Source organism: Berghia stephanieae, chromosome 2 (assembly GCF_034508935.2).
Source record: "Berghia stephanieae isolate SIO BIC M18660-M18661 chromosome 2, UCSD_Bste_1.3, whole genome shotgun sequence".
Lineage (NCBI taxonomy): Eukaryota > Metazoa > Mollusca > Gastropoda > Nudibranchia > Aeolidiidae > Berghia > Berghia stephanieae.
Genome location: NC_088361.1, coordinates 48,662,178 through 48,689,677, shown reverse-complemented (window position 1 = coordinate 48,689,677; position 27,500 = coordinate 48,662,178). Strand labels below are relative to the sequence as shown.

The window sequence follows — 27,500 nt, the reverse complement described above, 5'->3', positions numbered from 1 at the left end:
GAAGGGAATTTTATTTTATGTTTTGGGTTTTTTTTTTATCACCTTTGCTTTAGTATTTTTTACGATCCCAGGCTTCAGGCAGCCCCCATAGCTATTCATTCGTGTATTTACTTTAATGTTGACACCCCTCGTCATTAAATTAAATTCTTAAGATCAAAAGAAAATGCTTAGAATATGCTCTTTTCCTTCTATATTCGTTTTAAAAAGTGCACCATTACGTAACTTTTTTTCTTTTCTTATTTTCGTCTTCTTCTTTTTTCTATTTAAAAAAAAAAAAAGAATTCCTAGGTATCAGTTGCAGTCGTTGTTGACACTGAAAAACTAATAAAGTTCTTGTTTGCCTCAGATTTCCCCACACCAAACGGGCGACGTATTTGTAAAGTGTGTGTGTTTGCATGCGCGCACGCGCGGTGTATGTATGTATGTGCGTGCCTGTATGCATATTAATTTAGAAGGGAAATATACGTAACAAGGTTTTGTAATGTATTGGGGTTTATGTATATATATAAATATATCAGAGATCAGGAGGAGACTAGCAATGGCAAGATCAAAGCTAGAAAAGATGAATAATATCTGGAAAGGGCAGTGCATTCAAACAAAAATCAAAATCCTCAAAAGTGTTGTTTTCCCAACTGCAACATATGGATGCGAAGCATGGACTATCAGCAAAGCAGAGAGCACAAAGATCACAGCTTTTGAAATGGCATGCTACAGAAAAATACTCAGAATATCATGGACTGAAAAACAAACAAACAAAGAAGTCCTGAGAAGGATCGGAATAAAATCACCAATTCTTCTTCAAACTGTAAAGAAATTGAAACTAAACTATTTTGGCCACACGACTCGCCACGAATCATTAGAAAAGCACATTCTGCAGACAAGGGTAGACGGCAAGAGAGGAAGAGGTAGACCAACAAGAAGCTGGGAACAAGATATATGTGAATGGCTGGGAATGACAGCAACTCAAGCAAGTAGACTGGCGGAAAACCGTAATCTGTTTCGCAAGAAAGTTCGGGAAGCAACGTCCTACGCAGGATCAGCTGACTAGATGATGATGATATATATATATATATATATATATATATATATATATATTATATATATATATATAGAGAGAGAGAGAGAGAGAGAGAGAGAGAGAGAGAGAGAGAGAGAGAGAGAGAGAGAGAGAGAGAGAGAGAGAGAGAGAGAGAGAGAGAGAGAGTTTTTTTTATGGTGTGTTTTATTTATTTTATTTTTTTATTTTTTTTTTGGCCAATCTGCGGATATTATTACGCCAGTTTATCGCAAAGTACTTTTCAACAAGTTTGAATTAGACCCACCTTTATTTGAAACTGGAAAGTCACTCGACCCGTCTGGTAGGCGTGGCGTGTAGGCGAGGGTTGTTATGGTCTGAGCTGATTTGCTCTTTAAAAATCGTAAAACATGTAATATGACGTGTGCCTTATCAAATGAAAGTCAGTCAGTTCTATCAGTAAATTATTATTATTTTTTTTTAAATAAAATAAAATTCCCTTTATTCATCCCATGGGGGAAATTTGACTTTAGGGTCTATTACAAGGGAAGACTGGAATAACCCAGACGTTAGCCGCAGTGCAGCACCGCAAGTTGAGCGAGGGCGAGGTGGCTTGCTCAAGGCCACACAGCGCAGCGGCGAGTGATCGAATTCGGTACCTTTCGGGTACGAAGGCAAGGCATACCGCTGAGCCACGCTGCCCCACTCCCCCACATCACTCACGTGTGTTGATGGTCCTCTTCATCTGAAAGGGAATCCCCATAGCTCAGTTGGTAGAGCACTCGCTTCACATGCAAATGGACCGGAATCGATCTCGAGTGAAGTCGAGAATTGTCATGAACGCGGACAGCGCTTAGTCTCTCACTTTCTCTGACTTTAGTCAAGGACTTGAAAAAAATTGGATTTCATGTGAGCTGACTAAGCAAGTCCCTGAATAAAATCATGGCACCTTCTGACTAAGTTTGGCCAAGTTTTATTCAGGACTCCAAGCTGAGTCTGAGACTAGATACTAGGATACAACATAGCGTCGACAAGATAGCAACTATTTTTAGATTGAGAGAGCGCTTCGATTTGGAAGGAAAATACGTCGGTTAGGAATGGCAGAGGCAAAAAGTGTCCTATTGCTATTGACACTAGCTTTAAAAAACTATAAGATAAGTGCAGATTGTCGCAAGTACACATTTTGTGTAAGTAAAAAAAACAAAAACAAAAACTGAATCTAATCGGCTCGCGAGTTGCGAGTGAACGGAGACTCGAAATCGAAAAACAACCTTTAAAAAATGATTAGAATGTATAGATAGTGGAGATAAAAGTTATTCTGCTGGCATTGTAACTGACTGAAATACTGTGATTCATCAGATCACACTTTCTCTTTTGCTTGTTTTATTTTTTATTTTTTATTTTTTTTTTTTTTTTTTGGGGGGGGGGGGGGTTGGTTCAATTTGTTTGGGTTGAAACTTTCATCTGCCTAAATATAGTATTGATAGTTGACCAAGGACATCATTGTAGTCTAACAGTCGACATTCAATTTCACGTGATTTGATTCACAATGGCAAAGGAAGTTAATATATATGAAAAAGAACGAAATATTATCTACACCTGATGTGATGTGTTGCTAAACTCCTCTTTGGAAATCTTTTGCGTTGAAAGTATGAAGGCTGGTACTTACCTGATATCGTGTAATGCATGATGTTACCAGCACAAAATAGCCGATTTAGTCACCGTCCTTACAACGCCCACTACTAGGCGAGAGACTATCTAGTCAGAGACTAGAAAGCGTTCATTTTTTAAATAGATACTTGCTCCGCTTAGGCTTAAGACTAACTACCCATTTACTAGACTAGTAAATAACTAAATCTAGTCCGCGTTCATGAAAACGGGCCTTGAACTCCTTCCCCTTGTATACTAGCAGGGTCTAGGACCCTGTGATAGACTAGTGATAGACCCTGTGATAGACTACTACCCAATGGGTAGTAAGCAATATGCCATTGTATGTTTAACACAACAGAAAGAGGGTTCCTTGGGTTTTGTGGTTCTGAAGATCTCTACTTAATTATACTGCGTTCATCTAAATGGCAAAGTCATGTGACGAAATATAGAGCAAACGCATTTTTTGTTGTTGAAAAATTCTCACTTGCAGCTATGATTCAGAGAGACACGACTGCGGATCGAAAGGTCTTGGGTTTGAGCCTCGCTCGGCGCACAGTTGAGTCCTTGGAAAAGGCTCTTAGCTCACATTCTCGTACCGAAAAGGTGTAAAATAAATACCTGGCCGTTAACAGCGTTGTCGGAAAAAAAATTGTAATATCGCCTCACAGACGTCATGCCTCGTCCTACATGATAAGTGTTGCTGTTGGCCAGGGACCCATTGTAAAGCGCTTCGCCAAACAAGCAGCTTCGAATAGGCTTCAACAGTCGTGACGTCAGTTCCCTCGTAATGATGCATAGTAACTTAGTAACTGGTTCTAAACTATCGGAAAAATGTCTGACGCCATTATGAAATATTTCTCCGACGAGCGTAAAAGTGTATCCAGAGGAGAAAAACAATATAAATCTGATCATGTTTTGACCTTTATATATTCTGATCACATATCACGTGAAAAAGTTCAAGCCAGCATGAAGAATAAAAAGTGCCGATTTTCTTTGTTTAGAACCAAGCTGCTCGTTGCTGGGCGGACGTGACATCAGACTATTGAATCCTATTGCGGCGTGGACCGTTCGCACCATGTTATGTATGAAGCAGGCAAGGGGAAGGCCGCGGGGAACACGGAGAAGACTTAAAGAAGCTGATATACAGAGAAGTGACAAGACATGGAATGCGATTTTTAAAAAAACACTTAGCTCAAGATAGAGAGGGATGGAAACTGTTTGTCTGTGACCTATACCCTGACCCGCGGTGAAAAAGCCAATGATGATGATGATGATGATGACGATGATGGTAAGAGAATCTGAGTAAAGAAAAAGACCCAAAACAAACAAACAAACGAACAAACAAATAATAACTAAATACCCCCCCCCCCCCCAAAGAAACCATATAAAAGGTTGCGCCGCTCAGAGCGCGATTCGAACCAGGGGCCTACAGTGTCTATCACAAGAAGACTGATTATCTAATAAGAGTTCTATAACTGTTTCTAACTAGACCCCAAATCCTTACATATTATGCGTAAAGTATCCTCCTATCTTATTGATCTCAGAATGCCTCTAGCGTTGTGCAACAGTTGTACTGTACTAAGCAAAGGTTTGAAATTTCATGAATACAGATGAGGGAGTCTGTTTGGAAAATGAGGGACGTGAATCCATTACAGACAAAATGATACCAGTGTGTATGTGTGTGTGTGTGTGTGTGTGTGTGTGTGTGTGTGTGTGTGATGTGTAAATGTATCATATTTCATAATGTGTAGGTTTACAAATGAGTGCTGGTGCATGCATCGTTGTACCATAATATAAATATGCATTATCTTCAAGTAGATATGAATATTGTTGAGATTGCTGATTTTAAAATATATAATAATTAAAGTATAATTAATTGATATCTCTTTGTTTTCATATTTTATTGTCTTTCTGTTTCGAAATAAATAGCTATAGATAGCAGGAAATTGACGTCACTCAGCTCTTTGCCATTGTTTTTAGACAGCAATTTTAATGATTAGCTCTCACTAAATTATTTCAATCAAACTATAACCGTCCAGGTTTGCACATAGTTTTATGTGTTGGTACGTTATATCCGGCAGGCGGGCATTGTGAGCATTTTAACTAAACGCATAGCATCAATATAAAATTCGTATAAATACATGTAAAACTGAAAACAGTGACAGCCAAATTGATATAAATAGCCTTGTGAACATCTTTTGTCACATAAGAAATTTTAGATTAAACGATAATAAAACAATTTGGATGAAACATAAAATATCAGGCATATTAGATGAACGCTGTGTTGAATTTCCGGCTCTCTGTGCCTGGATAAACCTCACCATTACCCTAGATAGCAATTTTTAAATGAATAAATTTTGAGATGAGAATTTATTTATTTATTTATCTATTTATTTTGTTAGATATATTTAGTTATATTGTGTTGTATTTAATTGTTCATATAATATATTCATTTTATGTTTGATTGATAACTTTAATTATTATTTAAATTATCTTATCTCTTTTTTTCTCTCTCCTATTTACTTTTGCCAATAACTTTAAAGTCAATAGGCCTATATATAGCCAATGTTTAGTGTGTATGTATAATATATAAGGAAAAGATAAAAAATAAACTGGCAAAGTGACGACAAATGTTGGATGTCTCTCACTCTTGAGGTTTAAAAATAAAAAAATAAAAATTAAAAAATTGTGCTTAGTAATCATCTAATTAAAGCCTGCATTGAAATTTAATTTAGTTTTGTCATAGATTCTAGTTGTTTGTTTGTTTTTTGTTTTTTTTTAAATTGTTACCACAATCCTGTTCTACAGATTTACTCTGATTGTTGTTGTAAAACGCTTTACGGGGTAAAACGCTATTTATAAATGCTATTAATTAATCACCACCACCACCACCACTACCACCACCACCAGCGTCATCATCATCATCACATATTATTATCATTGGATTTAACCAGTGGCGACTCTAGGTGAAGGAAATACTGGAGCGAGCCTTACAATTAATAATAATATGTTATTCCACCCCTTTCATTGGAAAACCCTATCATTTCTTAGTAAATACACAATCGTTGAATAATGCTTTGAACGCGTTGAATAAAATATTTATTCAACACTTGCAGAATATTTGCGCACATTTAATTGGTTTAAAATATGGTGCAAGGTCGTGAGTTAATTGCCGCGATAAAAATAACTCATTTCATAAATCTAAACCCGTGAGAGAATCCTATATTAAAGGTTCAACATCCGTGTAACAACAATGGAATAACAAGCTTTAAAAAACGTTAAATGACACAAATACAATAAAGTGGCCAACTGGTAAACAAAATTATAACATTTCTTGTATTATTACAGTACAATTTTCATCAAAGGCCAAAACTAAACATTAATTAGTGTAGTTATTATGTCAAATTAGCACAACTGTTCAATATGTAGCAAGATGAAATCGTGTGTTTAAAGAGTTTGAAATTCGTTGAAAAATAGTAGAGACAAATTCTGGTAGGAACAAGACATTTTGTTTGATTATAGATCGTTTGTTTTTTTAAATTCATGGTCGGGAGAGGATATGGTCAAAGAAAAATCAAAGGGAAGCCAAGAAGATCTATTATTTGATTGCATTTTCAAGAACTACTCGCTAAGTCAGTAAATCATAAAATATGAACATTTAAACAGTGCAGTTAACAGCGCAGTATCATTTATTCCCCAAGCAGGTAATTTAGAATCGTATATCCATTTAATACAGCACTAGTTGCCTGTTAAGCGTCTTTTTTTTATTAACACTCTCGCAACATCCGTCACTGCTTATAACCAGGTACTCATTCACACCTGTTGACTGGGCTATGCAAATAAAGTGCCTTGCACATGGACACAACGTCGGGATCAGAATTTACCGCAATATCTATCACCCACCCTGCCACTGACTCTTGTGACAAGACGAGACATCGGCACGGAGCCACACGACCATCGCTATGTAAAAGGTGCATTCTGCAACTTAGCACTTATATTTTTTTACACCAGTTATTGATGAAAAGCCATAAACCGAAAGAGTAATAAAAAAAATCCGTAAATACCCTTGCACGATGGAAAAATATAATGCATGACTATCAACACCTTTGTAGACGGCGTATTCACCACATTGTCCCCTGAGTTCATTCATTGTTTATGTTGCATCAAGCAAAGGAACCGTTTTAATCGCTTTCCTCTACAATATTATGATTATTATTTTACATTTCCAATATTCAGGCTAATTATAGCAACTAGGGTGGGGGGGGGGGGGGGGGGGGGGAGTAAAGTAAGTAGGAAAGAAAGATTTGGCATAAATCATGTAAAATAAAACAAACAACAACAAAAACAAACAAAAAACAAACAAACAAACTAAAACAAAACCAAACAACCCCCCCCCCCCCCCCCCCCCCCCCCCCCCCCCCTCCACACACACACACATGAAAAAACGAAGAAACAAGCAAAACAAAAACATTAACACAAGACGACACACATAGTTGAGGTTAAAAGTCTGACAAAGACCTCCTTAGCTTCCAATATATTGGAAGCTTCTAGACCGTGTCGCCTATCCGAAGCCATTAAAACATTCTTGGGTGTGTGGCGGCCATGGTGTTGTATGGTAAATCGTGTCGTCTGAGATTTTTTTAAAAACATAAATCATTTTTTGTGTGTTATTATGCACATCGGCATTTCTTTCATAGAAGGCACAGTCGACTGGGAAGACTATTCTAGAGTGTGGAATGGGGAAGAGAGAGAAAGAGAGAGAGAGAGAGAGAGAGAGAGAGAGAGAGAGAGAGAGAGAGAGAGAGAGAGAGAGAGAGAGAGAGAGAATTAGTTTGGGTTTGTTTTGTTTCTTATTCATTAACTGTTAGAATGCCTGGCAAGGTCCGAGGCAATGCCCAAAGCGTCTCTGATGTAAATGAGTGGCCGGTCCTGATATGAGAGCAAGGGATGAGTTTAATGAATGGTTAGGGCTAACCTTCTCTATGGGGCTAACCCACACCGGTGACTGCCGTCTTCAGGATAAAGACGTCGGGTACGGACAAAATACTAAAAATATAGAGAAGAGTCGCTAGACTTACCCATACCAGCACCCGACGTCCTCTGTCGTTTTTTTTTAGGTGCTTGGTATGAGTAGGCAGAGCGGCTCTTCTCTTTATTCTTACTTAGTATTTTGTCCTTGCCCGACGTTTTTATCCGGAAGACGGCAGAGGATGGCCAGCAGTGCCGGGTCGTCGGAGTCAGTCTCCGGTCTGGGTCGGCCCTTAGACAGATTCCAGATAGAGGTGTAGCCATACACTAACATTAATACCGGTACAAGAACTGACAATGCTTTTACGAGTCCTATAAAGAGCGGTACACAAGACACACGAAGTAAAAAATAATATATATATATAAATCTAATGTAGCATACAGTACTCGCTGTATTCTAGCGCTTTCCCGGGAGAAGCCAAAAAGCGTGCTAGAATCCGAGCGTGACGAGATCAGATGTTAATGGGAGGTAACGACGTTTAGTCGATAAAAGTCAGTCACCTAGCTCCAGTGTGCTATGTGGTCTAGTGGTATGACACTCGCTTTCGGATCGGAAGGTCCTGGGTTCGAGCCTTGCTCGGCGCATAGTTGAGTCCTTGGAAAAGATCTTTAGCCACATTACCTCACCGTACTCAGGTGTAAAATGAGTACCTGACCGTTAACAGCGTTGTATCTGTCGGAAAATGTGTAATATCGCCTAACAGGCGTCATGTCTTGTTCTACATGCTACGTGTTTGTGTTGGTCAGGAACCCTTTGTAAAGAGCTTTGAGCACATTTAGTGGATATTGCTCTATATAAAAGATCTATTATTATAGCGCGTGTTGGAATCTGGCGTGCTGGAATCCAGCTAGTGCTGTACACATGGAACGAAATTGACGTCACCCAGCTCTTTGTTATTGTTTTTAGACAGCCATTTTAATGATGACTTCTCGCTATATCATATCAACCAAATTATAAACGTTTATGGTTACACATAGATTTCTGTGTTGGGACGTTTTATCCGGCTGGCGAATGCTGTGAGCATTTTAGCTCAATATATCAATATATGTGCTGGGATCCCTGAGTTATTCGAAATCTCGACACTCAACAGCTTTTTTTTTATTTTTAGCTTTTATATTGGGCTTTTATATAGAGCAATATCTACTAAACGTGCTCAAAGCGCTTTACAAGGGGTCCTTGGCCAACAGCAACATTTAACATTTAGGACGGGACATGACGCCTGTTAGGCGATTTACCAAATTTTTTTTTCGGATAGAAACAACGCTGTTAAAGGCCAGGTACTCATTTTACATCTGAGTACGGTGAGAGAATGTGAGTAGAGAGCCTTCTCTGAGAACTCAATTATTCGCCGAGCGAGGCTCGAACCCAGGGTCTTCCGATCCGAAAGCGAGTGTCATACCACAAGACCACATCCGCACATAGGCGTTCGCTATGCTATGCATTGCGAGGCTCAAAGAGTGTTGATACATAATATCAATTCACACTAATTAACGAACAGCAGTCAACCCTGCCTGGTAGTTACATTATTTGGGTAAGTGTGTTTGTGACATGTTGAGATAAGACAAGTGGACACTTAAAGCTTTGATAACCAGTAGACCGCCGGCCTCTGGACAAAAAAACCCAAAAACAATTGGCCAGAAAACTCGTCCTCCAAATATCGATCGATTTAAATGACCCTCATCTTGAGAAAAACTCTCAAACCTGGGACTTTAATCAAGACTTCACGAATTCCCAGGTTTGAGATTTTTTGCCGAGATGAGGGTCATTGAAATCGATCGATATTGTCATGGTGCGAGTTGGGGTTTTTTCAACCAAAAATTGCAAATGCGTCAATTATACAATATGCAATCTGACAACTCTAATTGGGCAACAATAACAACAACAACAACAAACATAAATAAATAAATACATAAATAAATAAATAAATAAATAAATAAATAAATAAATAAATAAATAAATAAATAAATAAATAAATAAATAAATAAATAAATAAATAAATTTTAAAAAGGAAAAAAATCAAAAAAATTCAAGTGACTAATATCTCTCATACGACTTGATAAATTTTAATCATATTGTGTATGATGAACATTATTATCTCAATTATCTCATCCATCTCTGAGTCATTTCTAGAAATAGAGTGGTGATAACAAGAAAGTTACGCTAGTGGTACACAGGTTAAGTAAACAAGTGGCGGAGCCAAAGCTTTGAATATTATCCCGATTTCTGTAGCGTCAAATAGACAAGACAGTAACAATCGTTTGCTACCCCATAGGGTGCGCTGGTCGATCTTAAAGAGCTTTCCGCCAAGTCTGACACGCACAGATACCCTCTCACTACTGGCTGGAGAGAGGTAAAAAAAAAATCAATTAAATTGAAGCTTGGCTGTTTTTCTATGATTCGAATGCTCTAACAATTAGCTATAATAGCATTTGGTTACAGCATATAATAACGATAATAAAACCGCCAATTTTCATTTAATCAAGGCATTTGATTATCTAAGATTTATCATAACCATTTTGCTTGCTTGCCTACTTATTTATCTGAACCAGCGACCAGCTGAGCTCTCGCCGACGTGTACTTATTTGCAGGTCTGATTAATCAATTTGTTATGGGCTCATTGTTGTAATGGAAATACCCTCAAACCAGTGCAATACATTGGTCATTACAACGAAATAATATAAAATCAAGTCCATAATTGCGCTCGGTTATCAGACCTGCAAAAATGCGCATCTCGGCTCGTGTGCTATGACGTTTAAGTTAAATAAATACCTCTTTAATTAGTTAACGGTCGTACTATGGAAAGACACCTTGCGACGTCCCCGGTTTGAGAGTTTTTGCCAAGATGAGGGTCATTAAAATCGATCGATATTTGAAGGACGAGTTTTCTGGCCAATTTTTTTACATTTGCGCTTATCCAAAGGACGGCAGTTCACTGGTCAAAGAGAACGCCATAGTGCGGCTATGTGGTCCAGTGGTATGACACTCGCTTTCGGATCGGAAGGTCTTGGGTTCGAGCCTCGCTCGGGGCATAGTTGAGTCCTTGGAAAAGGCTCTTTACTCACATTCTCTCACCGTACTCAGGTGTAAAATGAGTACTTGGCCGTTAACAGCGTTGTCTGTTGGAGAGAAAAAAATTGTAATATCACCTAACATGCGTCAAGTCTCGTTCTACATGTTACGTGTTGCTGATGGTCAGAGACCCTTTGTAAAGCGCGTTTAGTGAATATTGCGCTATAAAAAAAGCTCTTTTTTTTTCTTTTTTTTTTCTCAAACCAACGTTAGGTTACAAGATTTTATTGTATATTTTATAACTGCAGTCATTATTCTGATACCTGAACTAAGGCACAGATTGGTATGTAAACAACAATCCTTCTGGCGCATGGAATGAAATAAAAGCCATAGGATACACACACACACACAAAAAGAAGAGGCAGGGAAAATTCGGACACACGATGACAAAACGCAATTTGTGACCCATTGTGTGAATATGGCTGTAAATGTCGGAGATATACTACATACAGAATTAGTTCAAAGTCAAAATGGTTAAGAATTTGGCGTTTTTGGAGTTTTGGTAATGAAAGTTAAAGGGGGAAGAGGTTAATTCTTTTTCCTTGGTGAAAATGGGTTTCTTTTCACTTTGATTGTATCGGCAAGGATTATCACTGATTTTTTATGCGTAAAGATGGATGAATGGATGGATGGATAGATGGATGGATGGATGGATGGATGGGCGCATGGATAGATGGTTGGATGAATGGATAGATGGACGGGTCGATGCATAGATGGACGGTTGGATGGATAGATAAATGGATAGATCGATAGGTGAATGAGTGGATGGATGAATGGGCCTCAACATTGATCTTCAACTAGTAACCCTAAAAACGAGACAACCGCTGGAGTGTACCTTCAATATATATGAAAGAGACATCGTTACCCATGCCTAATAAAGCGGATGCCGGTAACTATAATTTAAATATAAACTTCAAAATAAACCTAGCTAATTTCTTCAATACCACGTGGAAAAGTAGAAGAGGGGCCGGTTGGGGGGGGGGGGGGGGGGGCGTTAAGACATGAGCTAAATAAAAGCAAGATAGTTGATTTGCCAGTTAATCAACTCATGACCAAATAGTTGTTAATTTTCAACAGTGCTGTACGCTATTTTCAAATAAATAATAGAATATCGTACAAACCTAAACATTCTTTTTGAATATCCACAGCCTGTCTCTTATCTCTCTCCTTGCGGAGTTCAATTACAACTCCATTGTAGCTGTCTATATCCTCTTCAATTTCGACGTCATTCTTACTACCACTTTTGGAATCCACTAATCCGTTGCACAGAAATGAAATCACCACCACTGACAAAAACAAAATTCGTTTGAAGTACACCATTATTAATCCGTTAAAGAATCACTATATAGAACGGCATTGCACTGAAACTTCACTGATGATGAAATAGAATATGCACGCACGCACGTTACTCAAGTTTCCAAACCTCCTGTGTTGCATTCCAAAACATGTTGTCGCCGAACTTAGAACACCGCATAGTTAGATTGGATTAGTGTGTCGTGCAGAAAGCGGATACGTCCTCGACATAGTACCAAAGTGTATTGAAGATGGTATTATAAAGTAATAATAAGTTCAGTAGGTGCTTTGCAATAATTGACAAATTGAACGGTGTGTGATCGTAGCGGTAACAATAACAAAAGGTGTGTGGTGGAGTGAGGTGGGCGGCAATAGACGGGGACAGAAATCAAAACCTTTTTTTACTTGTCGCAGTGCTAAGAGACACTCAAACAAGAGGAGTACACCTCTTTGCGCAAACTGGAAAGTCGGGACTGTGGACATAACACTAACACTGCAATGCGTGTGCGGTTGTCACGACTAGCTGTCTCAAGTCGACGAATCACGGAAACATAAAATAACGTTTTTAAGAGGTAGCTAGAGGCCCCATCAAGCAGAAGAATGGAAAGCTACTTCGTTTTCTGGTGCATAAAAGGGAACATCTTTCCCTCCCTCTGTAAAAATGTGTAAATTGATAAAAAGGATGATGATGATAATGATGATGATAATAATAATAATAATAATAATAATAATAATAATAATAATAATAATAATAATAATAATAATAATAATAATAATAATAACAATGATGATGATGATGATGATGATGATGATGATGATGATGATGATGATGATGATGATGATGATGATGATAATGATGATAATAATAATGACACATTTTTATGTTTCATATTTCACAAATCCTACAAATCATTTGTGTTCCTACTTTTCATGTCCTCCGTAAAAAAAACACACGTTGGTTAAGAGCAAGTATAATATTCCCCTGGTAGACATTTATTTATTATTTTCTGATCAAAGAAAGAAAGATCAAACGAAACGTAATATAACACATGAGGTCCATGACACAAACTTATTGTGGTTGCTGTCAAAACAAATAACCATTGGACAGTAATAAACCGACTTAGAGATTGTAAGATTTTTTGGTAAGGCATAAATTTAGCGGAGTTTTGGACATTCAAATCTTTTTCAAGCATTTTAATTTTAACTGACGTTTACATATAAGCAGGTCTGATATCCGAACCCACTTATGGGCCTAGTTTAACATTGTTGTTATGGACAATATTTTGCGTCATCTTTTTTTTTTTAGCTTTCCATTTCAACAATGAGCCCAAAAGGAATTGGATTATCAGACCTACAAATAAGTGCACGTTAATTTTAACACATTATTATGAGGGGTGCATTGAATGATGAATGGACGAGTTAATGAACTTATTATATTATGTCTGAACAATCCCAAAATTATTGCACCGATTTGCACCGATGTGCACCTGGATTTGCACCATTCAAACCAAGCGGTTTGTTTTGGGCAAGGAATTTACATGTTTTTGGGTTATTTTCTCTGGTAGTTTTGTTTTTGGATTTGATTTTGGTGGGGTTTTTTTTTTGTTTGTTTATTGTTGGTTTATTTATTTATTTATTTATTTATTTATTTATTTATTTTTTCAATTATTGATTGATTTATTTATTGTTTGTTTATCATTCTACATTTTCACGACCAGTCAGTTAATTGGATTTATAATGCGCTTAAAAAGTCCTGTTCCTTGTATGCTATTAAGGTGTGACCTACCGCCACCAAACGGTATTATATCGAGGTTATTAAGATGCAAAAGTTGAAAATACTACTTGAGCTTTTATACAGAACAATTTCCACTAAACGTGCTCAAAACGCTTTACGTTTGAACTTGGAACGTTCCCCTCCGACTCAATGTTTATTGTCGTATGTCGGATTACGCTGCAGTCTGTAAGTTCAGTTCATTTTATGTCTCAGCAGGCCACGCAGGCTGTCGTCTCCCATACCTCCGTCTCCTCCAATCGCCAGCTGAACTGGGACAGGAAATCAGCGTCAAATTATGTGGCCCACCTTCTCAATCTGGTGTTTTGTAGGAAAGAACCAGACGAAGAAAAATTAATTAAAAAGTCAAAATAAACATGATTAGGAAAATTAGGAATTTGAAATTTTACGAAACAAGATATACTCTCCTCAATGAATGTGTTTATTTTAACTTAAATTGTTTAAGTTAACCTTAAAAGTTCAATTTTCAGTGTTAGGCCAATCCCCGGATGTAATGTCGTTTTGAGGTGATTGATCACATATGAAGTTTTTGTCGTGTTTACTTTCCGGTAAAAAAAAAAAAAGAAAAGAAAAGAAAAGCGCAAGACCTAACATTATGCAATGCCCTCTTCCTCCTCCTAACTAAAACAAAAAAGATGTCTGGAAATGTGTGTGTATGTGTGTGTGTGTGTGTATGTGAAATATATATATATATATAATATATATATATATATATATATATATATATAGAGAGAGAGAGAGAGAGAGAGAGAGAGAGAGATAGAGAGAGAGAGAGAGACAGAGGGGGGGGGGGGGGGGAGGAGGAGGGGGGGGGGAAAGGATAAATAGATAGATAGATAGGTAGACAGATAGATAGATAGATAGATAGATAGATAGATAGATAGAGTAGAGAAGAGTAAACTGTTCTCTAAAAACTTTCAAAAACAAACCACTTGAGCATGTATGTAGGGCAAAATTCACTAACGTGCTCAAAGCACTTTACAAAAGGTCCCTAGCCAACGGCCTACAACATATTATAAGACGACCAACATAATAGGTATATTGTACTATATTTGTCTCTGCAGTTTGTTGGAATAAATTACACAACATGGTGTGCAGTGTGAATAATACTTGTAGTTAGTTATGTTTGCCATATATAGGTCACAGGAAGTGATTTGATTCGGTACCAGCAGTGGTGGAACATACAGATGTGAAATAGATGTGCGATGCCCCCCCCCCTCTATATCGAGCCATATCATCATCATCGTCGTCGTCATCGTCGTCGTCATCGCCATCATAGCAATAGCAGCAGCAGCAGTAGTAGTAGTAGTAGTAGTAGTAGTAGTAGTAGTAGTAGTAGTAGTAGTAGTAGTAGTAGTAGTAGTAGTTGTAGTAGTAGTAGTGGTAGTAAGAGTAGTAGTAGTAGTAGTAGTAGTAGTAGTAATAGTAGTAGTAGTAGGAGCAGTAGTAGTAGTAGTAGTAGTAGTAGTAGTAGTAGTAGTAGTAGTAGTAGTAGTAATAGTATAGTAGTTGTTCTTGTTGTTTTAGTACAGGTAGTAGTAATGACAACAACAAAAAATACATTAACAAAACAAAACAGAACAAGACATAACAAAACATGCAACAAAAAAAAAAAAGAAAAGAAAAAGAAAAAAAGACAAGTAAATAAATAAATAAATAAATAAATAAATAAATAAATAAATAAATAAATAAATTATAAAATCCTATAGATGATGGTAGTGCTGATCCAGCGAATCTCCGGATAATAGCAACGTTTTCCATTACGGGTGACTGGGGAACGGATAATGTACATACTACACTAACCATACCGATGAACGCTTCTGCGTGTAATCAGCTAAAGAAAATCGCCTTTAAGTACCCCCTCGTGGATCTTTACCTTGCAGTTGGTGAGGGGGCTTGAGGCACACGGGAGGGCAAAGGTGTAAATCCCGGTCGACCGTCACGAGACCATCCCGGGTATCGAGCCAACGAGCCACATGAGCTGCTCGCCCCGGTGTGTGACTAAATTTGATCCAAACCCGGTGCCCGAATAGCAGCCCTATCCCGGGCGCCACACTATTATCCTTATGTCGAGTCCCAATCAGTCCCGTCAATGGCGAAGCGGTCTGCCGCCTAGCCAAATAATACCGCGTTCGTGTCGCCAGGGTCGTCGGCACGTCCGAGAAAAAAGCAAACGTCCCATGCATCAATCGATTCGCGGCCTGCCGATCGGAAAATGCGACGGCTGGGATGGCGAGCTGACGCGTATATTGTCCCTGAACGTCGAAAGCCAGAGTATGGCAAAAAATGAGCTTTTATCAAAGCTACTGGCCGTTCATTGCGTTGATATCCTCCTTTTACAGGAGACCCACCTTTATTCAGGCGCGCAATCTTCCCGATTCCAGATCCCAGGCTATACGGTGGTCCAACGCGAGGACACCTCGAGGCTCAAAGGAGGGGTTAGCGTTTACGCTAAAGAGCCATCGAAGGTAAGGGTCATTGAGAGCGTAACGGACAGCAATGGGGTGAACCGAATTTCCGTGGAAGTAGGTGGACTGTGTTTGCATAATATATACAAACCACCTAGAGCGACTTGGACTACACCACCGGTACCGGTGGTCAGCCATCCTTCCATCTGTCTGGGAGACTTTAATAGCCACCATCACGAATGGGGCTACCGAGACTGCAATGAGGCAGGAAGACAACTCCGCTCATGGATGGACTGTAATGATCTACACCTAGTGTACGATCCTACAGCCAAGGGTACCTTCCGGGGTACCCGCCATAAGAAGGAGTATACTCCAGACCTCACCCTCGTAACGAAAGGCGCGAACGGTGAACCGCTGCAGGTGAAGCGGACAGTCCTCGGGGACTTCCCGCATAGCCAGCACAGGCCGGTTCTTGTCACAGCTGGGGTGACAATACCGAGGGTGCAGTCTCTCCCACTTTGCAGATGGAATTTCAGGAAGGCTGACTGGGAGGAATTCAGTTCCTATATCGAGCAGGTCTGCCCTGCCATTCCTCCCAAGTCCAAGAATATAACCAGATTTAGTAGGCTACTGGTTAAGAGCGCTCAACGCTCTATTCCACGGGCAAACGGAAATTCTACACCCCTTGCTGGACAGCAGAGTCGGAAGAGCTGTACCGAGAGTACCAGCAGACCCAGTCCCAGGACACAGCCGATAGACTACTTCAGTCTCTGGCAGAGGGAAGGAAGCAACGGTGGCAGGAGACCGTGGAAAGTCTCGACTTTACACACTCCAGCCGCCACGCTTGGCGTTTGATAAAGAAATTGGACCCAGATCGGAATTTCGCGAAGGCTGCACCGGAATGCGAGGCAGACACAATTGCCAAGAATATTAAGAACCGTAGTAAGCGGGTCCCTAATCAGGCTTTTGAGCGCGGTGTCCGCAAGGCGTACCGTACGATTTTGGACTCGCTACCTGCGGAGGAGTCGGACTGGACGGCCCCGTTCAGTCCCCGAGAAGTGGGTGCAGCCATTAGCGAAGTAAAGAACGGCAAAGCAGCAGGGATAGATGGTGTATATCCCGATATGGTGACGCATCTGGGCCCCAGGGCACGGGCCTGGCTAGCAGAGGCAATGTCTGACATCCTTGCAAATGGAAAGCTTCCACAAATGTGGAAGCACGCGAAGATAGTTGCCATTCTGAAGCCAGGGAAGCCGGCGAAGGAGGCAGACATTTACAGACCCATATCGCTGCTGAGCTGTCTTTACAAATTGCTGGAGCGTGTTCTATTAAACCGATGGGGGCCGGTCCTAGACGCTGCCCTGCCACCTGAGCAGGCAGGCTTCAGGGAAGGGAGGTGCACCACGGAGCAGGTCATTGCCCTTACAGAGCATATTGAGCACGGGTTCGAGAGAAAACAGCAAACAGGTGCTGTGTTTATAGACCTATCAGCGGCGTACGATACGGTCTGGTGCGATGGGTTAATGCTCAAACTTGCAAAAATCATAAGGTGCAAAAAGACCTTGAAGTTGTTCTCTTCGATCTTAGGGGAAAGGCAATTCCACGTCGCGCTGGGAGACGTCACGAGCAAAGTAAGGAAATTGAAGAATGGGGTCCCTCAGGGGTCGGTACTTGCGCCAATGTTGTTTAACGTTTACATTAGCGATATGCCGAACACTTCCTCCCTGAGGCTGGGATACGCAGACGACTGGGCACTCGTTACTCAGAGTAAAGTGTGGACCCGTCTCGAGAGCGTACTCAGCGAGGACGTCACCAGACTCAAATCTTACTTTGACAAGTGGTACCTGAAGATGAACACTTCAAAAACCGTGGCCACTGCATTTCACTTATGCAGTGGTTGGCACACCCGTAAACTGAATGTCCTAGTCGGGGACCAGCCACTCCCATATGAGCCGCGTCCAAAATATTTAGGGGTGACGTTGGATCGCAGCCTTACCTATCGGGTTCATCTCGAAGGGGTTGCCCGGAAGATAGAGAAGCGGAATAGTCTTCTGAGGAAGCTGGCGGGATCGACTTGGGGCGCTAGCCAAGCGCTCCTGAGAACATCCGCCCTGGCACTATGCTATTCCACCGCGGAGTATTGCGCTCCAGTGTGGGGTAGAAGCAGAAACGTTGAGAAGGTGGATGTAAAACTTCGCAAGTCGATGCACATAGTGTCGGGAACGCTAGCAACAACCCCTAGAGAATGGGGCCCGGTAATGGCAGCGATCCAGCCCCCCGATGTCCGGAGGGAGACCATTACGGGAAACTGGCTGAGTAAGATCAAAGAGAGAGGGAATGGGGATACCCCTCTCATGCGCATAATGAACGGTGCCCCCGTTTCGAGCCGAAATAAGTCCCGGCAACCCTTGTACGCAGAATCCCTGACTACGGACAGAGCTGCACATACGAGATGGAAGTCGGTTTGGACGAATTCAATCCCTCGTGGGGGCGGGGACCTACACTCCTCTAAGCTTGGTGAGAAGTTGCCAGGCTTTGATACCAGTAAGAGGAGACACTGGGTAGCCGCGAATCGGCTTCGGTCGAGGAGCTGCCTAACGGCCGGTGAGTTACATCAGTGGGGTCTAACTTCCTGTCCAATATGTCCACGCTGTGGGCAAGAACCCGAAACGGCAGAGCATCTAGTCGAAAGGTGTGTTGTGACGATGCTACCGGGCGGGTTCGCGACGGTGCACGAATGCGGACCGGACTTTGCTGATTGGGTCGATCGTCATAACATAATAGTGTGAACCATAAGAAGCTGCTGCCTTTAAGTACTTCCGTTGACCATGGAGCATCAACCACGCAGAAACAAACAGGCTTAGATTTTCCTCGCACTGTCGGCTTTGAATGAACGACAATCGCAATGTTATTGTTTCTCACCTTTAAATTGAGGCACCTTCTAAATTGCAATTTGCTGATTGGATAGTAATTTTCACAAGGTCCTTTAAAGAATGTCGTTCTTTTGACTGGCGTTGGCGTATTATGGGTTCATTGCTGGAATGGAAATCTCAAAAAAATTTTTTTTTTAAATGATGCAAAATATTGTCCATTACAACAATGTTAAACAATGCCCATAAGTGCGTTCACATGTCGACTGTTGATGTTTTGGTTGCTGAATTCAAAAAATAGTTTTTATTTCTATTTGTTGTTCTTTTTTATTTTTTATTTATTTTTTTTTTTTTTGCTAGCCGGATAGACAAAGTTTTTTCTTATTAAAAAAAAAAATGTTCTTTATTCTTTTCTTTTACTCACCCCTTGTTCTAAAGTTTAGACGTTTAATAAGTCGTCTTTTGAGCAATAACTGCTTATGCGGTTATGTTGCCTTGTGGTATGACACTCGCTTTCAGATCGGAAGGTCTTGGGTTCGAGCCTCACTCGGCGCATAGTTGAGTCCTTGGAAAAGCTCTTTACTCACATTCTCTCACCATACTCAGGTGTAAAATGAGTATTTGGCCGTTAACAGCGTTGTCTCTGTCCGGAAAAACAAAACTTGTAATATCGCCTGACAGACGTCATGTCTCGTTCTACATGTTACGTGTTGCTGTTGGTTAAGGACTCTTTGGAAAGCGCTTTGAGCATATCTAGTGGATAATGTGCTATATAAAAAACTCAAGTTTATAAAACGCTCAAGCTCTGCTTAGCAAGAAAGTTGCTTTTGACATTTTGGTCGTTGGCATAAATGAAATGTGTGCCATTACTTTATTGAGTTGACGAGGGAAATGTGCACTTAAACGTACCATTAACAGCCTGCTGTTCGCAGCATGTTAATCCTCAATATTTACGGTTTGTGGACAATAAATACTGGATCTGAAGAATCGTGTGAACATTAAGGGGCGGTTTGGGTCTTTTCAAAAAAAATTTTAATTACCAATATTGGGCGGTTTTAATCATTCTGTATCGTCATTATAGGTTAAAAAACAACATTTATGGTGAAAAATTTTAATTATCTGTGTCGATACCCATTTTGCGACCTAATTTGGGGGTCTGACATCAAAAAATGTAACAATCTTGTGGCAAACGTTCCACAAAAACTAATGAAGGAATGACCTCCATATTCTTCCATCTTGTCAACATTGTACCATAGTGTGTCACCATAGAGAGATTTTACGGCTTTAGCTTATGGAATTTTTATTAGAACATTACAAAGTTGAGAATCAAAATGTTATGACAAAATTGATGTTAAAAATTCAGAATCAGGATTATAATTCAAAATTCACATATCTTATCAAAAAAATCTCTCTATGGTGACACAATACATTATCTCTGTGATAACTGTGGAAATTTTCAGACAATTTCATTGAATAGATTCAGAGAAACGTTTGACACAGTATCCCATACCCTTAGAAATATGACATTTTGAGAAAATAGCAAAATGGCTTCCCGTTTTTCACACATTTTTTACTACCTGTACCATTTTCGACTGTGTTTTTCATGCCTTTATAGTCAACTTTGAGAATTTGGACTTTCAATTATATTATTTCTAGGGTAATAAAATATCAATTTCCACCAAAATCTCAAAATCAATTTTTCGAAGGATTTTCCTAATAATTAGACCAAAACCGCCCCTTAACGATGGAGACAAACAAAAGTGCAACTTTAAGCTAAATTTGAACTTGAACTTGAACTTGAGCATTTATATAGCGCAATATCCACTAAACGTGCTCAAAGTGCTTTTCAACCTGATCATCTGCAACACTAACACGTAGAACGAGACTTGACTCCGGTTAGGCGATATTACATTTTTTTTTCGACATAGACATCGCTGTGAACGTCGTGTGTCGTTCTGATGCTGTTGGTCAGGGACCCTTTGTAAAGCGGTTTGAGCACGTTTAGTGGATATTGCGCTATACAAAAGCTCGAGATTTTTTGGGGGGAGTGAAACAATAAGAAACAAGTAACAAGACTTCTGATAAAACCATTGAGGTAGGTAATAGAAAATCGTAATACATAGTAATAATGTACACACTACACACCTCCCTGGGACTGGGATTGGGTGAATTGGAATCCACCGAATAACCCCTCTACTTCTGTGGAATATTGTGTGTCTATGTGTCAAGGGGTCGATTACATCAAAACAATGGGTCGGATTTATAACATAAGTCAATAACTTGAGTAATAGGAATATGAAAAGTGTGGCTATGATTAGCCAAAGGGTAAGGTCGCCTAATTCGTTCGCAAGTCAGACTACAAACATCGTTACAATGGAATGCCCCCCCCCCCCAACCTCTTGTTTGTTCACGACGAATGAATGCTCCCTTACACGGATAAAACATTTATTTTCAATTTGGGCCAATAAATTTTTATTTAAAAAAAAAATCAAAATATCGATGAATTAAGATGACCTTGAAATTATCAACATGTCTTAAAACTCGAGACTTCTTCAAAGAATTTTTAAAAAATGTTCACAAGTCGAAGGCCGTTGGAATGGCATTCCAAGATGTTTCTTCAACAGAGGACGTACGAAATATTTAGTCATCGATCTGGTTTTTTAAATTATTTTTTTTTTTAGTAATGTGATTAAGTTTTTATTGGGTTTTTTTTTTGCTGGCTGAAGAAGGGTTTTGAGCCCAAAACGTTCTGTGTTTGGTATTTTGTTCTCTTCTTTTTTAAAAACTGTTCTATATTCATTGTTGTTTATTACTTTATATGATGGTCTAAAAGTAGAAAGGCGTTTTGTGCGTATACGGTGAAAGGGTCTTTGAACGTGTCAAGGATCCTTTAATCATCAACATAATGGCTTTGAAACCTTATTATAATATTATATTGAGAGGGCTGGTCTGTTGGTCAAGAACATGGTACTACTAATAATAATTTGATATTTGCTTCTGTCTTTTTTTCTTTTCTTTTTCGTTATTGTATGTGTGCGTGTTTTTTATTTTTATTTTATTTTATTAAAAAAAAAAAAAAGAAAAAGAAAAAGAAAAAAAAAAAGAAAAGTGAAATCTTTATTATTATTTATTATTATTATTATTATTATTATTATTATTATTATTATTATTATTATTATTATTATTATTATTATTATTATTATTATTATTATTATTATTATTATTATTTGAAACAGATTGGATTTGTTAAAAGAATGGAAGGGAGTAAATTTTCATAGCTAATTCACATCATAGAATGAAATTAGTTTCTGCATCTTTTGCAAAAGATCGGAGATCTGTGGAAGGAAAAGGGAATAAAATATTTTGATTTCTGAGGCCAGAGAACTTTTTACTTCATATACATTGAAATGACTCCCCAACGTCAAAAATGTTAAACCCATGACTTCTAATAAATATAAAAATCTTAATCCATCTGCATAAAATGAGAGATATTTTTGGCCAAAAATTTTAAAAAAAAAAAAAGATAAGAAAGAAAGGAAAAAAAAAAGGAAAAGAAAGAAAGGGGAAAAAAAAAAAAAGAAAATAGAAAAAGAAAAAAAGAAAAGAAAAGGTTTGATGCGATCAGTATACGTTGGTTCTATGGTTCGAGATCACTGTAGAGCAGATTTTTGTATTTTCCGTTTTCAGTCACTCAACGACTTTGCCTACCTATAAACGGTATCAATCTTCAGGTATCCCCACTGCATTACTATTACTTGCCATTAAACACCTTTACCGCTCCTTTATTCAGTGTATATCCATTTACCATTAACAACTCTTGACTGACTGTCACCAGCTAGATTTGTACAATCAGGTTTTTATCAAAATAGACGCTTCCGTGCTCTTGTTGAAACGTGTGATATTGAAGAGAATAAATTGAAATTGTAGATATCTGCTATTCTTTCAGCTAGAAATAAAAATTAAAATAAAGTTTTATGAATTTAGGAGTAGCATTTTTTAAAGGCCCGATCCTACGTGGATTATGATCGATAGAATATCCACGTATTGATTGACGGAACAGTAAATTCAAGGTGTGTGATTGAGTGATTGTTTGAACTCATGACCCCAAGTGGCGTGATAAGGTGAGACGTTTGTAGGGCCTCATGGCCTCATCATGTCAAAGCGGTGCATTGAAATAGTTTTTGACAATCTCAAGGATGTCGTACGATTCGATTGTCGCCCCCGCCTTGTGTTGAAATATGAGAAATTAAATAGGAATAATACCTAATCGCATTACAAAGATTAAGGACCGGCGTTTATGTTCTGAGTTTATTCTCAGATTGTTTATTATTGTAGTCGGATGTTCTTTCCCACTCCTTAAAATCTAAAACTCAATGAAAAAAAAAAAAGACAAAAATTACCGATAAAAAGAATATAATACTTTATAATTGTAAAAGAAAATAAAGACAAAGAACATGCATGACATAAAGAAAGAAAAAGCAAAATGCAAATAAATTTTTAAAAACAAAAAACAAAAAACAAAGTATATCAGAAAACAAAAAAAAAAAAAAACAAAAACAAACAAAACAAAACAAACAAAAAACAAAACAAAACAAAATAAACACAGATACAAACTAACAGTCATAAATAGAATCCCACAAACCATGATAATTGTAAAAGAAAATAAAGACAAAATACAAACATACCATGAAATATAGAAAGAAAACAAAGCAAATAGCTAATATAAAGAAAAGAAAACAACGACAACAAAAAACAAACAAAAAACAAAAACAAAACAAATTTTAAAAAAATAAAATAAAACACATATTATAGATAGTGTGCTCTTGGCTTGGCTAAGAAACTCATAACATGGCCATCCGGAAATAAAACGGACCAACACAAAAAATTGTGTAATCTTGAACGTTTATACTCTGGTTAATGCAGTTTAGTGAGATTTACTCATAAACATGGATGGCAAAAAAAAAAAAAAAAAAAAAAAAAACAATAACAAAGAACTGGGTACATCATCTTCGTTCTATCTATACAAACTAACAGCCATAGAATCCCACAAACCATGACGTCGCTGTCTTTGGGGTCCAAAGAAGTTGTGTGGTCTTGGAGCACTTGCTTCGGTCGTCTTCGGATCACTAAGTCCCTAGTTCAGGTCCCGGATTTCCTGAACTTTGAGTGCATATTATTATCAGCCTCGGCATTTTGGGTTTCTTATGAACATTTATATACTTCTGATAAACAACATCATCAAAATTACCTACTAATTTGTAATAACTGTAGCCCGACGTGCACTTCTATAGATAGAATGCGCTTGGCCAAGGAGTTCACAACATTGCCATCCGGAAGTATAACGGACCAACACACAAACTCTTGTGTAACCATGAACTTTTATAGTATGGTCAATACAGTTTAGTGAGAAGAACTCACAAACGCGGATGGCAAAAACAATAACAAAGGCCTGAGTGACGTCATCTGCATACTATCTATATGTACATGTCGTTGTAGCCCCTTTTAAAATTGATATTCAAAACACGTCATCATTTAGAGCAAAGAACTGAAACTAATAAAATATAAAAGAAAGCTGATGATAACGGGTATTAATATTAATTAATTAAGTGATTAAGTTAATAAAAAAAAAAACAAAAACAAACAAACAAACAAAAAACAAAACAAACAAAACATAACAAACAAAAAAAAACAAACAAAAAAAAAAACAGAAAGAAAACAACCCCCCCCCCCCCCCCCCCCCCAATAATGAATTACAAATCGAAATGTGCATGGGCAGGGAGGGGATGTGGCCCAGTACTCCAAAATGACGTCATTATTAAGTCGGAGCTTAATCATACCACAAAAGCTAAATAATTCATTGAGCATTGCTATACTATAGGGCTAAGTAGATAGTTGTTGCTGACTTTTGATTGTGTGGATTAGAAAATTAGACGAATAATTCGATGGAAAAAACAAAACATCAACAAAGACAATGAAAAGCAATAAACAATTACCCCACCCCATGCATAAATCAACCTCCCCCCCCCCCAAAACAAAAAACAAAACACAAAACAAAAAAAAAAACAACAAAAAACCCAGCAACAAAAACATCGACACCATAAACAGCAACAAAAACAAAACAACACAACAACAAAAGGAGAACCAAGGGCGTGCCGCTCCTGATTTGGAAACATTGCCATGCTTTACAGAACTATTTCATTTTGTAGATGTTACGTAAAGGTTGTAGGTCAAAGCAAAATATACAAAAATCATTCGCATGCCATGTCTTCACGTTTATAATCAAAATCCGATATAGAAAAAAGAAAAAAGAAAAAAAAAAAAAAGAATTATTTTCATATTAGAAAAAGAAAACACGGAGTTTCGCTTACTTTTCTCTTACTACCAACCCTTTCATTTGAACTTCTCTGGTGGTAGGTATTAATTTCCGTTTCCGAATATATTCTTTTGTTTATGGCTCGTTACTGTGAAAGATTTTGAAAGATTCTACATTTTTTAATCCAGCATCATGGATATTGTAATTAAACCTGCAAAGAAACCACCAAAATTGAATCAAGCAGACTGCATGTCACAGGAGGCACGAGAAACACTGAAAGCATTGGAGCAAAAATATAATGCATTCATGATTAAGCACCATTCCAGTAACCGTATTATTTTAATTTCTGTTTCACATCTTCTTATAATTTTGTTAAGTTAAGCGTTGGCCGATTGATCCGTACAAAAGAGTTTATGACAGTGTTGAGTTGGGGTTGTGCGACTCGTGTTCATGACTTACGTAATGCACCGAGCCCTCTGTTTACGGGGGAGCATGACTCAAGAAAAGTGTTCACCATTAGTATTACGTCTACAATTAAACAGTTTTCACAATATTATATTTCAATCAATATTATATCCAATTGTTTTAATACAGTAGAATTGCAGAATTCGTTCACTCATAAAGAAAGCCATTCTCTTTCTTATTGGATCAGAAGACTACATTTTACTGAATTGAAATCAAATTTTTTTTAGACGAAGGACCAGAAAGAAAACTCTAGAACAAACCTTGATAGATCAGTAAAAGTTAAAAATTTTCTTACATGACCCTTGGTTCCCCGCCACTATTTTGCCAATTTTGTCGTTGAAGTATTGAAAGGTGCAAAGAAGTCCTAGGTTTTATTTTTTCTATTACTGTTAGGGTTAGCTCAAGGTCGGGGGATTTTTTTTTTTATCAGGGTTGGTTATAGGTCTTAGTAAAGGTCCTAGGGTGTTTGTTTTTTCTATTAGGATTAGTTAAAGGTACTAGGTTTTATTTTTTCTTAGGGTTAGTTAAAGGAATTCTTGGGTTGTTTCCCTGAGTACGAGGAGCTTACGGAAGGCCTCCTGGAGTAGATTATGAAAATGGTGTTATTGAAGTTCATGTCTATCAATAAAAGATAATCAAAAGATAGAATTCTGAGATAGGGTAAAGACTTCAACTTTTAGTTTTAAACAAATCCTAATAGATTTAATTGAATCATAAAACAATACTAATAGCACGCATTAGGTAAAAATTTGACCCAGCATTAAAACGCACAGGTGCCCAAAGTCATTATTTGTCGTGCGGCTATGTGGTCTTTTGGCATGGCACTCGCTTTCAGATCAGAAGGTCCTGGGCTCTTTACTCATATTCTCTCACAGTACTCAGGTGTAAAATGAGTACCTGGCTGTTAATAGCGCTGTCTTTGTCCAAAAAAATTGTAATATCGCCTAACAGGCATCATGTCTCTTTCTACATGTTGCGTGTTGCTGTTGATCAGGGACCTCTTGTGAAGCGCTTTGAGCATGTTTAGTGGATATTACGCTATATAAAAGCTCAAGCTCAAGTTATTTGGTAGATACTCAATGTTTACAAAGCGCATTTAGTTTTAGCACTAGTCGAAAATCCTGTTTTTAGGTTTATGGAAGGTATTTTTTTTAAAAGAGTCCAAGGACCAGTTATTATGAAATTCTTTTTTTTTTTTACTTTTGTGTTTTATTTTAATGTACTTTTTACCTTTATTTTCAGATCCTGCTGACTACTACAAACGCATTTATGAAAATACTTTTAAAAGAGAGTTAACTACTCAAACCCAAGAGATACCATTTAGGGCAGACACATCCACTGTGAAGCCTCAGCAAACTTCAAACTTCAATAAGAATGATATTGCCAATAACAAAAATCCTCAGATTCAAGACTCAAGCTTTTATTCAGTTTGTCCAACAGATAGAAATGAGAAATTACCGTCAGTGGCAAGTCGATCTATAAAAGAAAGTCCTTTAATTGAATTAAACACTTATGAGACATTCGGGAGAAGTTACCTTAGATGTGAAGACAGACCAACCCTTTTAAAGAAGCCCAGTCTATCAGACATAGATTCAT

The 27,500-nt window shown here is 38.2% G+C and overlaps 2 protein-coding genes across 4 annotated transcripts in view; one reads left to right on the top strand and one right to left on the bottom strand.

Moving 5' to 3' along the window:
* The window catches only part of LOC144965064 (uncharacterized), a 70,004-nt gene extending 57,295 nt beyond the window's left edge, over nucleotides 1–12,709 (bottom strand). For both annotated transcript variants that reach the window (XM_078899958.1, XM_078899959.1), the window contains exon 1: nucleotides 11,885–12,709. In XM_078899958.1, coding sequence (XP_078756084.1) covers nucleotides 11,885–12,083 — 199 coding nt within the window. In that variant the 5' untranslated portion in view covers nucleotides 12,084–12,709. The remainder of the gene's footprint in view (nucleotides 1–11,884) is intronic.
* A 12,808-nt stretch (nucleotides 12,710–25,517) lies between these two features.
* LOC144965063 (DNA polymerase nu-like) overlaps nucleotides 25,518–27,500 on the top strand; it is a 24,800-nt gene continuing 22,817 nt past the window's right edge. Inside the window, exons 1-2 of one of the 2 annotated variants that reach the window (XM_078899956.1) lie at nucleotides 25,518–25,764; nucleotides 27,147–27,500. The exon at nucleotides 27,147–27,500 is cut by the window's right edge and continues 691 nt beyond it. In XM_078899956.1, coding sequence (XP_078756082.1) covers nucleotides 25,632–25,764; nucleotides 27,147–27,500 — 487 coding nt within the window. In that variant the 5' untranslated portion in view covers nucleotides 25,518–25,631. Of the gene's footprint in view, nucleotides 25,765–27,146 lie in introns of those variants that run through there. The other variant, XM_078899957.1, reaches the window with a different exon arrangement.